The sequence below is a fragment of the Rhinopithecus roxellana genome, chromosome 5 (genome assembly GCF_007565055.1).
Source record: "Rhinopithecus roxellana isolate Shanxi Qingling chromosome 5, ASM756505v1, whole genome shotgun sequence".
NCBI lineage: Eukaryota > Metazoa > Chordata > Mammalia > Primates > Cercopithecidae > Rhinopithecus > Rhinopithecus roxellana.
Window position 1 is genome coordinate 31,833,909 of NC_044553.1, and position 16,494 is coordinate 31,850,402.

Consider the following 16,494-nt stretch of genomic DNA (forward strand, 5'->3'; position numbering starts at 1 on the left):
TTAAAAAATTATTATTTATAATTTTTAGTAGAGATGATGTCTTACTGTGTTGCCCAGGTTGGTCTCAAACTCCTGGGTTCAAGTGATCCTTCTGCTTTGGCCTCCCAAAGTGCTGGGATTACAGGCATGAGCCACCATGCTCTGCCTCTATTCTTTATTCTTTCCTTCTGCTAGCTTTGGTTTGGCTTGTACCTCTCTTTCTAGTTTTAGGGAAAATTTTGGTTATTGATTTGTGGTCTTTCTTTTTTAATGTAGGTGTTTATAGCTATAACTTTCCTTGTTAGCACTGTTTTCACTGTATCCCATAAGTTTTGGCATGCTGTGATTTTTGTTTGTTTTTGAGACAGGGTCTTGTTTTGTTACCTATGCTGGAGTGCGTAGGTGTGATCTTGACTCACTGCAACCTCCACTTCCTGGGTTCAAGTGATCCTCCTACCTCAGCCTCCCCAGTAGCTGGAACCACGGACATGTTCCATTATGCCCAGATAATTTTTTTTCTTTTTGTATTTTTGGTAGAGGCAGGGTTTCACTAGTTTGCCCAGGCTGGTCTCAAGGTCCTGAGCACAAGTGATTGGCCTGCCTCAGCCTCCCAAAGTGCTGGGATTAGAAGTGTGAGCCACTGTGCACAGCCTGCATTTTTGTTTTTACTCATCTCAAAGTATTTTCTAATATTACTTGTAATTTCTTCTTTGACCAATTGGTTAAGAGTATGTTGTTTAATTTTCACATATTTATGAATTTTCCAGTTTTCCTTCTGTTATTGATTTTTAGTTTCATTCCATTGTAGTAAGAGATATTTTGTATGATTTTAATCTTTTTTTTTTTTTTTTTTTCTGAGGCAAGGTCTTGCTCTGTCACCCAGGCTGGAGTACAGTGGCACAACCTTGGCTCACTGCAGTCTCGACCTCCTGGGCTCAAGCAATCCTCTCACCTCAGCCTCCTGAGTAGCTGGGACTACAGGCATGTGTCACCATGACCAGCTAATTTTTGTACTTTTTTTTTGGAGAGATAGGGTATCATCATGTTGCCCAGGCTGGTCTCGAACTCTCGAGCTCAAGCAATCCACCTACCTTGGCCTCCCAAAGTTTTGGGATTACAGGCATGAGCCACTGTGCCTGGCTGGTTTTCATCTTTTAAAAATGTATTGAGACTTGTTTTCTGACCTAGCATATGGTCTATCCTGGAGAATGTTCCATGTACACTGAAGAAAAATGTGTATTCTGTTGTTGTTGGATGAAGTGTTCTTTATATGTCTATTAGGTCTAGTTGGCTTACAGTGTTGTTCAATTCTTCTGTTTCCTTACTGATCTTCTATCTTGTTGTTCTGTCCATTATTGAAACTGTGGGGTATTGGAATTTACAGGTATCATTGTAGAACTATTTCCATCTTCAGATCTGTCTCTTTTTGCTTCACATATTTTGAGGCTCTGTCGTTGGGTGTGTATATGTTTATAATTGTTTTATCTTCTTGATGGATTAACCCATTTATCATATCCTTGATAATGTCCTTCTTTGTATTGTTGTAACAAGTTTAACAATTTTTACCTTAAAGTCTATTTTACCTTATATTAGTAGAGCTACTCCATCTTTTTTGGGTAAATATTTGTATGGATTATCTTTCCAACTTTTTACTTTCAACTTGCTTGTGTATTTGGTTCTAAGGTGAGTCTCCTGTAGATAGCCTATAGTTGGTTCATATTATTTTTATCCATTTTCCTAATCTCTGCCTTTCAATCAGAAGTTAATCTATTTCATCTAAAGTAATTACTGATAAGGAAAGACTTACCTATGCCATTTTGTTATTTATTTTCTATATGTGCTTTTTTGTTTCTAAATTCCTTCATTACTTCCCTTTTTTGTGATTAATTGATTTTTTCTAGCGTAACATTTTGATTCCTTTCTCTTTTCGTTTTCTTTATATTGCTTAGTAGTTTTTTCTTTAGTAGTTACCTGAGGGTTATAATTAGTCAACTTTATAACGATCAAGGGTGAATTAATGCCAACTTAGTTTTAATAGTACAAAGCAAAAGATTTTACTATAAAAACTCTGCTCCTTTTCAGCTCTGTTCTCTCCTTTTTGTTATTATCACAAATTATCTCTTTATACATTACATATCCATTAACATACATAACTACTGTTTTGTGCGTTTGTCTTTTAAATTGAATAGGGGAAAAAGAGGAGTCAGAAACCAAAAACTGCATTATTGGACTTTACCTATGTAGCTACTTTTTCACTGGTCTCTATTTATTTATATGACTTTGAGGTACTTCCTAGTTTCCTTTCCCGAGTAGCTAGGACTACAGGTGTGAGTCACTGCGCCAGCTTCTGTATTTATATTTCTGAAATGTGTGTAGTTTTTTTTGAGACGGAGTCTTGCTCTGTTGCCCAGGCTGGAGCGCAGTGGCACAATCTCGGCTCACTGCAAGCTCCGCCTCTGGGTTCATGCCATTCTCCTGCCTCGCCTCCTGAGTAGCTGGGACTATAGGCGCCTGCCACCATGCCCGGCTAATTTTTTATATTTTTAGTAAAGACGAGGTTTCACCTGTATTAGCCAGGATGATCTCGATCTCCTGACCTCATGATCTGCCCACCTTGGCCTCCAAAGTGCTAGGATTACAGGCTTGAGCCACCATGCCCGGCCTGAAATGTGTTTTTTAAAAAGGAGTGAAGAGGACCCTGGATGGTTGATGATATAATACTACTGACTGAGGAATCTGATTGATTTTCCAATTCTCCATACATAATTTCTAGAAAACAAAAATAAAATAAAGGTAATAACTAGTAGAGCAGAAGTTGAAAATAAAACTTTCAACAGATACATGGGGAAAGTGGGTAAAGAGAGAGATGTACAACAAAGTACATTTCTTTGATTTAGTACTGTTTCTTCCTCTGCTTTGATTCTTCATTAAAGTTTAAATAGCATCATATGCTATAATGTCAGAAAACACTCAATTTACTGGTTCACTTTCAAAGGGCAGATTATGTGCTTTTACTTTAGTTGTACCAATTTTCAGCTCCTTTAGGAATGGAGCCCATCATCCTGGAGTGTTAAAATGGGCAAAAAGAAAGATAAACTGATTTTAGCTGTTCTTTTCTAAAGGTATCCTCCAACCCCTCCTCCAACATCGATCCAGGCAACTATGTTGAAACGAACGATTCAATCGCCCACCTACCTTCTAAAGTGGTGATACAAGATATTACTATGGAGCTACACTGCCCACTGTGCAACGATTGGTTCCATGACCCACTGATGCTAAGCTGTGGCCACAACTTCTGTCAAGCCTGTATCCAAGACTTCTGGAGGCTGCAAGCAAAGGAAACATTCTGTCCTGACTGTAAGATGCTATGTCAGTATAGCAACTGTACATTCAACCTTGTACTGGACAAGTTGGTAGAGAAGATTAAGAAGTTACCCCTACTCAAGGGCCATCCACAGTGCCCAGAGCATGGAGAGAACCTGAAACTGTTCAGTAAACCAGATGGGAAACTGATCTGCTTTCAATGCAAGGATGCTCGGTTGTCTGTGGGGCAGTCTGAGGAGTTCCTGCAAATCTCTGATGCTGTCCATTTCTTCACGGTGGGTAAGCCCTGGGCCTTGAACAATCCCTTAGAAAACCTAGGAAAAATATTTTATAGGGCTTCTTCTTTCTTCCAACCCCATCCCTTTATTCAAATGATGATTAGAAAACCCAGACTGCTCAGAAAGTACAACGTATCTTGCAAAGTTCTTTTTCTAGAGTTGCTGCTTATAGGAAAGGAACAGTGGAGGAGCCCTAGCTTACTCCCTCAATTTAAATCTGTACCTAAACTCTGCCATGGTAGCACTCTGCTAAACACTGTGTAGAATATGGATATATAAGATATTGCTCGTTATTAAAAAATTCAAAAATTGGTTAAGTTTAAAATGAAGAAAACAACAGAAGCAATGTAAGATAGTCTACTATTAAAAGTTAAATTTTGTCACATTTGTAATTCTTAAGGGTTTAGAATTTCTGAAATGATTAGAGAAAGATGAAATTGTCAGGGGACATATAGTGAAAGAAAGGGAAAGGACTTGAATTGGGAAATCATTTGGATTTGGAAGGGCAGAAGGAAGAAACAAGTGTTCCAAGTGAGAACAACACAAGTAAAATAATAGATTCCGAGAATAGTATATAACTAGAGTGGAAAATGTGTAGAGTTCTATTCCTTTCTTCAAACCCCTGTAGCTAGCTACTAAGAGAGAAAAACTAAGTTTTAAGCTGTAATTCTTTTTTTTTTTTTTTTTGAGATGGGGTCTCACTATGTTGCTCAGGCTGGTCTCAAACTCCTAGACCCAAGTGATCCTCCCATCTCAGTCTCCCAAAGTGCTGAGATTACAGATGTGAGCTGCCACACCTGGCCTTTTTTTTCTTTTTTTTTTTTTTCACAATTCTTGAATGAGACAAGAACTATGATACAAGGGAAGGGGAAGATTTTTGCAGCAAGAGCTTGCTTTTTTCTTGCACACTGGGGCCTTGGGGAAGGTGTTGTTTATGGTCGTTCATCTCCCGAGTCAGTCTGGGTTAATTCTATTTGATATTCCCAGGAGGAGCTTGCCATCCAACAGGGTCAACTGGAGACAACTCTGAAGGAGCTTCAGTCCCTGAGGAACACGCAGAAGGAAGCTATTGCTGCTCACAAGGTGAGGAGCAAGAAAGAGGGGTTATGAGATAGAACTGGAACACACCCTCCATGTAACTTCAGCTATGGGTACAAAGGTGCCTAACATATATTATCAACACACTAAATGGTACCTAGGCTATAGAATTGGAAAACTGAGACTGTAGGGTGGAAAGAAATATGGTGGTGTAGTAGGTTCCTAATAGCTGATCAACAGAGCAGATTAACCTTTCCTCTAATATGCTGATCTTTTTGATGGTTCAGTCACCAGGTGACTGTTGTGGGATTAAAATGTGTCTGGTCTTTGGCTTTATCTACGGCAAAAAAAAAAAAAAAAAAAAAGGAATTTATAAAAAAAAAAAAGCAATCACTAAAGATTGCTATGTCCAAAGAAATACCTTTATTTCCTTTGAGTTTATAACCAGACACCTCTGGACTAGGTCTCCAAGGTTGTAAGCTTTTTCCATCTAATTTGATCTTTCTTAGCGTCCTCCAAACTAAATAAAGCTATTGTCTTCACTTTCAACTTCATAGACACTCTAGGACAACATCAATGGCTAGAGATCTGGGAAAGCAGCCCCTAGGCTGGGGGTGCTAAATTGGACGTTCTGTTTCTTTATTCATTATTCTATGGAGAAGAGCATTGTCAGGTATTTGGCATCTGGAAGAAAAAATATGTAGACTCAGGGAAAGAAGATGGATATATGGAAGTAATGGTGTCTCCAGAAAATCTTGTTCCTGTTGTAAAAGTTCCTATTAGTGTGAGCATTCATTCATTCATTTAACAAATATTTATTGAGTGGGTCATAATACTAGATATTGGGGATGGGAGACAGCTGTTAATTAAATAGTCCCAACAGTAATAATAAAATAACAACTGTGATAAGTACTATAAATGAAAGTATAGGGTATGATGATAGCATATAAATGGAGAACATAATCTAGACTGGGGGAGTTGTGTTTTCTGAAGAAGTCACTTATTAAAAATTGAGAATTGAAGGATAAGTAACTCACCCAAGTGAACTGGGTGAGTGGGAATATGAAGGAGATGGCCTGGAGAAGAATGTTCTAGGACTAGAAAACAGCATATGGAAAAGTCCTGAGACAGAAAGTTAGCTGCTATGTTAAACAGAGAAAAGGCCAATAAAGCTGTAACATGCTAAGCAAGATGACATTGAAGAGGTGGATATGGGCTTACTGCAACCTCAAACTCTTGGGCTCAAGAAATCTTCCCACCTCAGCCTCCTGAGTATCTGGGACTAGTTTGCCACACCTGGCTAATTATTTTATTTTTGGAGAGACTGGGTCTCACTATGTTGCCCAGTCTTGAACTCCTGTTCTAAGCAATCCTCCCAGCTTGGCCTCCATAAGTGTTGTAATTACAGGTATGAGCCACTGTGCCCAGCCAAGACTATCTTAAGGGTGCAATAATAATTATGGACCATGGAATCCAAGCTAGATAAGAGAGGACATGAAGGTAGAAATTCCTGAATAGAAATTGAGGGATCGGTGAATAGGTGGTTTCAATGAGATCCAATAATTGTTGCAATAGGAGTATCTGAGTGGGCCTGGTGCATAAAAAATTATTTTGGAGATGACGCAATTGCTGGGGGTGATAAAATCCTAGGTGAGACTACAGGAATGAATCAATAAATGCAGAAATCACTAGACATGAGGAGAATGAGGAACTGAGAAGCCAGGATGTCAAATAGTTTACCTGTGAGGATGTTGAGTTCACCCAAGGAAAAAGCTGCAAGTGTAACAGTGGCATTCCCCAAGTTCTGATTTTTGGATAAGGACAGTTCTTCCAGCCTCCCAATACCCCCAGTCTAAAAGTACCACATGGCAGCTTTTGGTTTACCAATCTAGGGGGGGATTATCATTCATTCTAGAATGTTTGATTAACTCCACAGTCTCATTTAATATGGCATTGGTTACCATCTCAGTACCGCAATAGGAAACTAGAGGTCACTTTTGCCTATTTCATCCTGAACTACTAAATTAGTTGGAAAAGGAGTAAGTCTCCCAAAGGACTCATTTTAGTATGGTTGAATTTGATATTCAGTAGCCATTTGTATACATTTTTCTGTGATGGTATTTCCCAAGTGTGTGTGTTGGTGGTGTGGGTCTCCATCCCCAAGCACTAGTCTTTGTAATAACTATGGTGATAATCATGGAGGTTTCCAGGAAAACAAGCTACATCTGCAGCAACACGTGTCCATGGAGTTTCTAAAGCTGCATCAGTTCCTGCACAGCAAAGAAAAGGACATTTTAACTGAGCTCCGGGAAGAGGGGAAAGCCTTGAATGAGGAGATGGAGCTGAATCTGAGCCAGCTTCAGGAGCAATGTCTCTTAGCCAAGGATATGTTGGTGAGCATTCAGGCAAAGATGGAACAACAGAACTCCTTCGACTTTCTCAAAGTGAGAATCCACACCAATATGATTATGGGTACCTTCCTACCTAGAGGGGGGAAGAGGTTTGGAAAGAATGCAGAAGTGGCTTTTCACATCCAGGGAAAACAAAACAAAACAAAAACAAAACAGTTAAGTAGTGCTTTTAAGATTCTCTGGAAGAAAAGGAAGAGGCTACTTCAGCTATATGCACAGCAGAAAGCTTTACTTTCATCCTGTTAGGAAATAAGATTTTTAAATTCCATTATTAATAGTATATATTAATGGTTTAATATTTTTCCATAAAGAGCTTGATGCTTTATTTCTCAAAAATAAAAAATTTGCAGCATGAGTTGTATCTTTGGCTCTCAGTAATCATAAGTTGACCTGTCTGAAAAGCTGTTTTCTAACCTTTGCTTTCTTAAGCTTCACCTCTAAAGAGGCATTGGTTACCATCTCAGCACTCAGAAGTTTAATTAGCTACAGTAAGGAAAAGTGGCCTTGGGACTGGGATACCTACTGTGTTTTCCTTCTGAGACTATTTGAAAGTATAGGTAAAGATAGCTTAACCTTAAGTATTGTCTTACTGGCTTCTGTCTTGCTCCCTGTAGAAGGGAACTCTAGAAAGAGCAAAAGATCAGTTTAACCTGGGTTAGGATAAGGGATGAAGATTAGAAAAAGTGTATGAAGGATGAAAGAAGTTGGTAGAGGTGAGTTGGGGACCATCTGCACAAATTCTGGTGGTGGCTGGTATCACCAGAGAAATGTTGGGAGTTGATGAACAGGCATCTGATGTCTCTCTTTCTCCTTTCTTCTAGGACATCACAACTCTCTTAGATAGGTAAGTGTTTCCCTATGGCACTCTTAATATCATTCCCTGAGTCTCTGGAGGATGTCTAAGGATAAATGATTTATGTCCCCTGCAGCTTGGAGCAAGGAATGAGGGTGCTGGCAACCAGAGAGCTTATTTCCAGAAAGCTGAACCCGGGCCAGTACAAAGGTCCTATCCAGTACATGGTATGGAGGGAAATGCAGGACACTCTCTGTCCAGGTATCAGTGGGTAGTAACTATGGGTTCTTGAGGCTCCTAATCTATGTTTAATCTGTGGGACCTCTTCTGTGGCCCTAATTAGGTTTTTATAATCTGGGATAGGGAAGGGGTACAGTTTGGCCAAAAGGAGGCTAGTTGGTACGACTGAATTTCTTCTAGTGCCATGACCTAAGAATTTATGGCTTTGTGCTCGTAAATAGATATGAGTTTGATATCAGGATTACTCGTTAGCCTATGATTTTGACTGTTTTATGAAATGTGGCCACAGCCAAAATTTTATCTTGTTTTGCTAAATCAGCTATATGAATCCCAGGGGCTTCTCCGCTCTGAAGGAGGAGGAGGTTTCTGTACATACTCTTTGTATGTACACTGGGTCTTTATAGTTTCTCTTGTACTTGATGTTCATAGTGTAGAACATTTTAGAAGATTATTTAGATCTTCAGTGCTTCAGAAGAAAACCAATAATTTAAATAAACCTACCTAAGAAGGACACTAAGTTTTTGTGTTCCTGCAGATACCAAAGGACTGAGCAAGACAAAATAACACACATGGCATTTCAAGAACATCAAATAAAGTTCTAAATAAAAATCTTTATAGAAATAAAATTCTAAACAGAGTTTTTATAGAATTCATAGACTCATTATTATTATTGTTTATGGTTATTGATTTAATGAGAAATCACAAATCCTTGATTTAATGAAAAATCACAAATTTTTCCAGGTAATTGACATTGAAAAAAATCAACTATACTGAGATATAGTTAACATAGAGTAAAATTAACCAATTTTAAGGGCACAATTTGATGAGTTCTGATGTATACATACACTTAGGTAAAGATCGCCATAATCAAAATATGGAAGATTTTTATCACTCCCAAAAGTTCCTACATGCCTCTTTGCAATCAATTTCTTCCTTCTACTCTCTACCTGTAACATTCACTGACATGTTTTATTTCACTTTAAATGTGTTTTTTTCTAAATTTTTATCTAAGTGATAGCATACATTAGTGTTTTGTGTCTGTTTTTTTTCACTTAGCACTTTTTTTTGTTTTTAATTTTATTTATTTATTTAATTTTTTTTTTGAGATGGAGTCTCACTCCGTTGCCCAGGCTGGAGTGCAGTGGCGCCTTCTCGGTTCACTCCAAGCTCCGCCTCCCAGGTTCACACCATTCTCCTGCCTCAGGCTCCCAAGTAGCAGGGATTACAGGCGCCCGCCACCACACCTGGCTAATTTTTTGTATTTTCAGTAGAGATGGGGTTTCACCGTGTTAGCCAGGATGGTCTCGATCTCCTGACCTTGTGATCTGCCCACTTTGGCCTCCCAAAGTGCTGGGATTACAGGTGTGAGCCACCACACCCAGCCGCATAATGCTTTTTGAGCACTTATGTTGTTCCATGTAACAATAATCATGATTATTCATTCAGTTTACTTATTCATTTACCAATTGATGGACATGGGGTAGTCCATGGTAGTTTTATCCATCCTGCAATTAATGAAAATTCATTTCTCTATATCCTTTCCAAAACTTGATATTGTCAATCTTTTTAATTTAAACCATTTTATTGAATGTATGGTAGTATCTCTTTTTTTGGTGGGAGGGTGGGACAGAGTCTCACTCTGATGCCCGGGCTAGAGTACAGTGGTACATCTCAGCTCACTGCAACCTCTGCCTCCGAGGTTCAAGTGATTCTTGTGCCTCAGACTAACGAGTAGCTGGAATTACAGGCGTGCACTGCCATGGCTAGCTAATTTTTGTATTTTTAGTAGAGACGAGGTTTTGCCATGTTGGTCAGGCTGATCTTGAACTCCTGGCCTCAAGTGATCCATCCACCTCAGCCTCCCAAAGTGTTGGAATTACAGGCATGAGCTGTGGTGCCCAGCTGCATATCCCTAATGAGCAATCTTGCTGAGCGTCTTTTCACGTGCTTCCTTGCCATTCGCATATTTTTTTGGTTGTGTTCAATCTTTTGTCTATATTTTTATTAAATTGTTTTATTATTAAGTTGTAAAGGATACAAATCCTTTATCAGATATATATTTCTTAAATATTTTCTCTCCATGGCTTGCCTTTTAGTTTTTCTTTTGAGATAGAGTCTCGCTCTGTCACCCAGGCTTGAGTGTGGTTTGATCTCGGCTCATTGCAAGCTCCGCCTCCCAGGTTCACGCCATTCTTCTGCCTCAGCCTCCTCCTGAATAGCTGGGACTACAGGTGCCCGTCACCACGCCCGGATAATTTTTTTGCATTTTTAGTAGAGATGTGGTTTCACCATATTAGCCAGGATGGTCTCGATCTCCTGACCTCATGATCCACCCGCCTCGGCCTCCCAAAGTGCTGGGATTACAGGCTTGAGCCACCGCGCCTGGCCGCTTTTTCATTTTCTAACAGGGTCTTCCAAAGAACAAGCATTTTAAATTTTAATACAGTCCAATTTACCAAGTGAGTCGCTGACTGGTCATAAAAATCCTCAAGATGCTGCATGTATTTTGTAGCTCTATTATTTAGGTGAATACACTCTTAAGATTGTTATTATCTTTTGATGACTCAATCTCACTAAAATTATAAAATGTTCATCTTTATCCCTGTGCAGTGGCACTATCTTAGCTCACTGCAAGCTCCGCCTCCCGGGTTCACGCCGTTCTCCTGCTTCAGCCTCCCGAGTAGCTGGGACTACAGGTACCCGCCACCTCTCCCGGCTAGTTTTTTTGTACTTTTTAGTAGAAACGGGGTTTCACCGGGTTAGCCAGGATGGTCTCAATCTCCTGACCTCGTGATCCGCCCGTCTCGGCCTCCCAAAGTGCTGAGATTACAGGCTTGAGCCACCGCGCCCGGCCATCTTTTTCTTTTTCTTTTTTTTTTTTTTTTTTTGAGACGGAGTCTCGCTCTGTCGCCCAGGCTGGAGTGCAGTGGCCGGATCTCAGCTCACTACAAGCTCCGCCTCCCGGGTTCACGCCATTCTCCTGCCTCAGCCTCCGGAGTAGCTGGGACTACAGGCGCCCGCCATCTCGCCCGGCTAATTTTTTGTATTTTTTAGTAGAGACGGGGTTTCACCGTGTTAGCCAGGATGGTCTCGATCTCCTGACCTCGTGATCCGCCCGTCTCGGCCTCCCAAAGTGCTGGGATTACAGGCTTGAGCCACCGCGCCCGGCCCATCTTTTTCTTTTTAATGGGCTTTATTTTTTGGACACTTTTAGATTTTTTAATTTTACAGAAAAACTGAGAAGATAGTATAGAGTTTTTTATATGCCCCATCCTCAGTTTTCCTTATTATTAACATCTTAGATTTAACATTTTTAACAACTAATGAACCAAAATTGATACATTATTAACTAAAATCCACAGTTCCTTTAGATTTTCTTAGTTTTTACCTAAGTCATTTTTCTGTTTCAGGTTCCCATCTAAGATGCACATTACACTAAGTTGTCATTTTCTTTAGGCTCCCCTTGGCTGTGACAGTTTCTCAAACTTGCCTTATTTTTTATGACTTAGACAGTTTTGAGGAATACTGGTCATATATTTTGTAAGGATGCTGCACTATTGCAATTTGTTTGATGTTTTCCTCATAAAATTTGGGTTATGAGTTGGGAGAGGAAGACAGTAGCATTAAAGTGCCATTGTCATCACGTCATATTAAGTGTTCATTCTGTCAACATGATTTATGACTACTGATGTTGACTTTCATCACCTGGCTGAGAAAGTGTCTGTCAGGTTTCTCTACTGTACTCTTTTATCCTCCTTCTACACTTGCATGCTTTGGAAGGCAGTCATTGTGCACAGCCTACGCTTAAGGAGTGGGTAGTTATGCTCCCTCTCCCTGAGGGTTAATGTAAATTATTTGAAATTTTGCTGCCTGGAGATTTGTCTCTTCTGATTGATAATTTTTTACTGGATGCCAAATACAATGAATTTCATATTGTTCATACTGACGAATTCATATTGGTGAATTTTATATTTGCTGGATTTTGTTGTAGTTCTTTCAGTTACATTCTATTGAATTTAACTCTGGCATGCAGTTAACATTGTATGAAATCATTTGTTCCTTTTGAGGCTTAAATAAAGCCTTGTTAGAGTGGTTCAAGAACAGTCTTTAATCTAGCGCTTAGTCCATTTTCTAAAGTAATATACCCTTCTGATTACTCTACCTGATGTTGCCATGTTATGACATTTTTCCATTCTGGTTGGCAAGATTGAAAATTATTCCCAGCCTTGTGTGAGCTGCAGAAATTGTTCGGTCTACTGGTTTCTGGAGGTTCTTTCTCTGGCCTTGACGAGTTTCACTACATGCACGTGCAGATCAGTACTCAGCCACAGCCTTGAGAGAATCCCTTTGTAAATGTTCGAAAGTTTCTGTGAAGTTCCCTCCTCTGTGTTACTCTGCTCAGCAAACTGTAGCTGCCTTGGTATATGATACAGAGTTTTTCTTCCTGTATACTTTGCTCTGTAAAGCCAAACTTCACTTCTAGCAATCTTTTAAAGTGCTAACTGATTTTTAAATTTTTGGTATAATTTTACATCAAGAAAACCAAATAAGATTTATTTAATATATGACTGTTTGTTAATAATGTATTATTTATCCATATACTCTCCCTCTATACAGAGTGGGAAATTGTTTTTCTATGGTAACTGTGGTCAGACCTTTGTAAAATATATTCCATACCTTTTATTTCTAAGTCTTTGCTTATTTTGTAGATCCATATATTCTCCTTTTCTGCCAGGCTTATAAATTAGGCTGTTACTTTAGAGCAGGAGCTGGCACTTTTTTTGTAAAGGTTTGAAGAGTAAATATTTTAGGCTTTGCAGGTGTATGGTCTTTGTTGAAGCTACTTAACTCTGCTCTTGTAGTGAAAAAGAAGCTACAGACAACATATAAATGAATGGTCATAAATGTACTCCAATAAAACTTTACTTACAAAGTAGGCAGTGGGCCAGATTTGACCTGTTGGTTGTAGTCTGCCTATTCTAGCTCAGGGAATTATTCAATTTAAAATATTTGCATGAACAAATGCCCAAACAATGTGGAGTGAACAATATGGGGAAAAAGCATTCTAGGACAAGGGGAGAAACTGTAAGGACCCTGCAGGAGGAATGAACTTCATTATGTTCAAGGAACTGCCAAAAGGCAAGGGTGGATGAATCAAAGTAAATGAGGGAGAGTGTGGTAGGAGATGAAGTAGAGAGGTAGGTAAATCATGTGGCTCTTTTTTCCTCTGTAAGGACTCTGGATTTTATCTCAGATGTGGTGGTAAACATACAAGTATGTTGAGCAGGAAAATGGCATGATCTCATTTATGATATGTATAGAATAGGGTGCAGATGGGCAAGAGGGGAAACAGAAGAGTAAAAAGCTATTGCAGTGGTTCCAGGCCAGTGATATTTCTGGAAGTAGTCAGAAGTGTTTGGGCACAAGATATATTTTGAAGGTGGAACTGACAGAACTTTTTGTTATACGAATACAGCAAGAGAAGGAAAGAGAGGACAAACAGCTGACTCATAGGAATCTTCAGAGCCAATGCAGGCTGAACTAGCTAGAGGCGTGTCAGAGGCTTAGCAAAGAGAGTAGACTGGGATTCCAAAAGGTTGCTAAAAAGTCTTTATGACACCTCCAAAGAAAACCTAGTCCTCACATCAGAAAGATTAACAACCCAAAGTGAATGGGGATATGTAAGCAGATAGGGATTTAGCCTATATGGAAAAATTTAAGATTCTTAATTCTTCAAAGCCTCTTGTTGGAAAGAGAAGTCCTTGGGATGATGGAAAAGACTCAGATTTTTCTGAGAAGATAGAGTTAGACTAGAGTTCATGACTAGCCTGGCCAACGTGGTGAAATCCTAAATTTTAGTCTCTACTAAAATTACAAAAAAATCACCTGAGCGTGGTGGTGCATGCCTGTAATCCTAGCTACTCGGGAGGCTGAAGCAGGAGAATTGCTTAAATCCAGGAGGTGGAGGTTGCAGTGAGCCGAGGTTGTGCAACTGCACTCCAGCCTGGGGAACACAGCAAGACTCTATCTCAAAAAATAAAAAATAAATAAAAAGAGAGAGAGAGAGAAAAAAAAAAACTAGATTGATTTTGCTTCCAAGGATAAATAAATCCAATAACAACAAATGCATGAATGCATACATATATGTATCTGTGTCCATGGTATGAACACACATAGATATTATGTCTTCTTTATCAAATTTCATGCCAAGGTCCAATGATCTCACATCTGGAATTTGAATCATCCTCTTACTGGTCAGCTTTCAATCTCCATTTAGCGTATTCTTTTTTATGCTGCTGCCCTTTGAATTGTCTAAATCAACGCTTGTAAAATTATCTGTGATGAAGGGCCAATTTAAGAAGTCTCAATCTGTCATGGACTGATAGTTTTGTAGAATACAATATAAATTACTTGAAAAAGTAAAATTAAAAAAGGAAAGATTACAAAGTACAAGCCCAATTTTGTAATTATTAGATTCAACTGACATACAATTACTGTCAATTTATTATGAAGGTTTCTAAAAGTTTACTCTTAATTTCTATCTATCTTTGTCCCAGACTGTTAACCACATGGTATGTGGACCACGTTATGAGTAGCAATGATATAAACCACTCCAGATCTCAAAAATCTCATCATCTGTTAAACAAACATAAACCTCTCACTATTGTCCTCTAAACTCTGTACCAGTTAGTTCACTCTTGCCTGTGTCTAACAGGCAACCTCTTGTGTTCTCTTCCACACAAAGGACTATTTTTAATCTGTTTATTTCTTTCCCTCTGTTTATTCAAAACATCCTAAATACATCGCATAATATCACAACCGAATACTTACCTTCCTCAGAAAGCTTTTCTAGAACATCCTTACCTAATGTTTACCCCTTTGGCATTTGTGTTTTCTTATATTTATTAGTACAGGTTTATATTATTTGTATTGTTTCCTTTAGTAGAGCATAAATTACTTCAGAGTGAACCCGGATTTTTACACTAAATATAAAAATGTCTAGATTATAGTAACATGGATACCCAAACAATAAAAAGCATGTAAGTGGCCAAGTGCGGTGGCTCATGTCTGTAATCTCAGTGCTTTGGGAGGCCGAGGCAGGTGGGTTACTTGAGGCCAGGAGTTCGAGGCCAGTCTAGCCAACACGGCGAAACCCTATCTCTACTAAAAAATTACAAAGGTTAGCCAGGTGTGGTGGTGCACACCTGTAATCCTGGCTACTTGGGGGGCTGAGGCATGAGAATTCCTTGAACCTAGGAAGTGGAGGTTGCAGTGAGCCGAGATCGCATTGCTGCACTCCAGCATGGGCAACAGAGTGTCTGTCTCAAAAAACAAAACAAAACAAAAAAGCATGTAAGTAATTGCTTGCCTAAGAGTCTGTGTATGGGGAGATAAAGTACTGTTGAATATGAAACACTATCTTTCACTATGGGAATTTGTGTTTACCCCCTTTTCTCCCATGCTCTGCTTTCTTTTATTTTCTTACTAGGCCTATCTCCACTAACTCTGGACCCTAAAACAGCTCACCCAAATCTGGTGCTCTCCAAAAACCAAACCAGCGTCTGGCATGGTGACATTAAGAAGGTAATGCCTGATGATCCAGAGAGGTTTGACTCAAGTGTGGCTGTGCTGGGCTCAAGAGGCTTCACCTCTGGAAAGTGGTACTGGGAAGTAGAAGTAGCAAAGAAGACAAAATGGACAGTTGGAGTCGTCCGAGAATCCATCATTCGGAAGGGCATCTGTCCTCTAACTCCTGAGCAAGGATTCTGGCTTTTAAGACTAAGGAACCAAACTGATCTAAAGGCTCTGGATTTGCCTTCTTGCAGTCTGACACTGACTAACAACCTCGACAAAGTGGGCATATACCTGGATTATGAAGGAGGGCAGGTGTCCTTCTACAATGCTAAAACCATGACTCACATTTATACCTTCAGTAACACTTTCATAGAGAAACTTTATCCCTACTTCTGCCCCTGCCTTAATGATGGTGGAGAGAATAAAGAACCAATGCACATTTTACATCCACAGTAATGAGTCATACTATTATACAAATTCAGAGTGTTATTAAAGAGGTATTGAAATATTTTACCAGTCTCACTGTCTCACTGGATTCTCTTCTCAATTTACGGGGAACTACGGAATAATGAAAAGAGGATGCACAAATCAAATTCCATTCTTTCAGTATCCTAAATGGATTTCACTGGAGCCTTTCAAGATATCATTCTTCTCTGGGGTCTTTCATGACACAGGAGCCATTCTCATGAGAGTGATCATCATGCTACTGTTACTGGAGCAAACTGCAACTTGAGTTTGTGATGTTTGGGAACCCTTTTCAAATATGCCCAGAAATTATCATGCTGTCATATTTTCCAGCATAATGACCCTTAGCAGATGAATTTTCAGGAGTTCACTCTTCTTACTATTTAATTAT

General features: G+C 39.3%; 1 protein-coding gene across 9 annotated transcripts in view; it reads left to right on the forward strand.

The window, feature by feature from the left end:
- Window positions 1-16,151, forward strand: part of TRIM69 (tripartite motif containing 69) — a 37,097-nt gene extending 20,946 nt beyond the window's left edge. For 3 of the 9 annotated variants that reach the window (XM_030930872.1, XM_030930873.1, XM_030930870.1), the window contains exons 2-7: window positions 3,102-3,582; window positions 4,569-4,664; window positions 6,822-7,063; window positions 7,852-7,874; window positions 7,960-8,084; window positions 15,553-16,149. In XM_030930872.1, the coding sequence (XP_030786732.1) occupies window positions 3,204-3,582; window positions 4,569-4,664; window positions 6,822-7,063; window positions 7,852-7,874; window positions 7,960-8,084; window positions 15,553-16,094 (1,407 nt within the window). In that variant the 5' untranslated portion in view covers window positions 3,102-3,203 and the 3' untranslated portion in view covers window positions 16,095-16,149. Of the gene's footprint in view, window positions 1-3,101; window positions 3,583-4,568; window positions 4,665-6,821; window positions 7,064-7,851; window positions 7,875-7,959; window positions 8,085-15,552 lie in introns of those variants that run through there. The other 6 variants (XM_030930869.1, XM_030930871.1, XM_010385220.2 and 3 more) reach the window with 6 other exon arrangements.
- The last annotated feature ends 343 nt before the right edge of the window (window positions 16,152-16,494 follow it).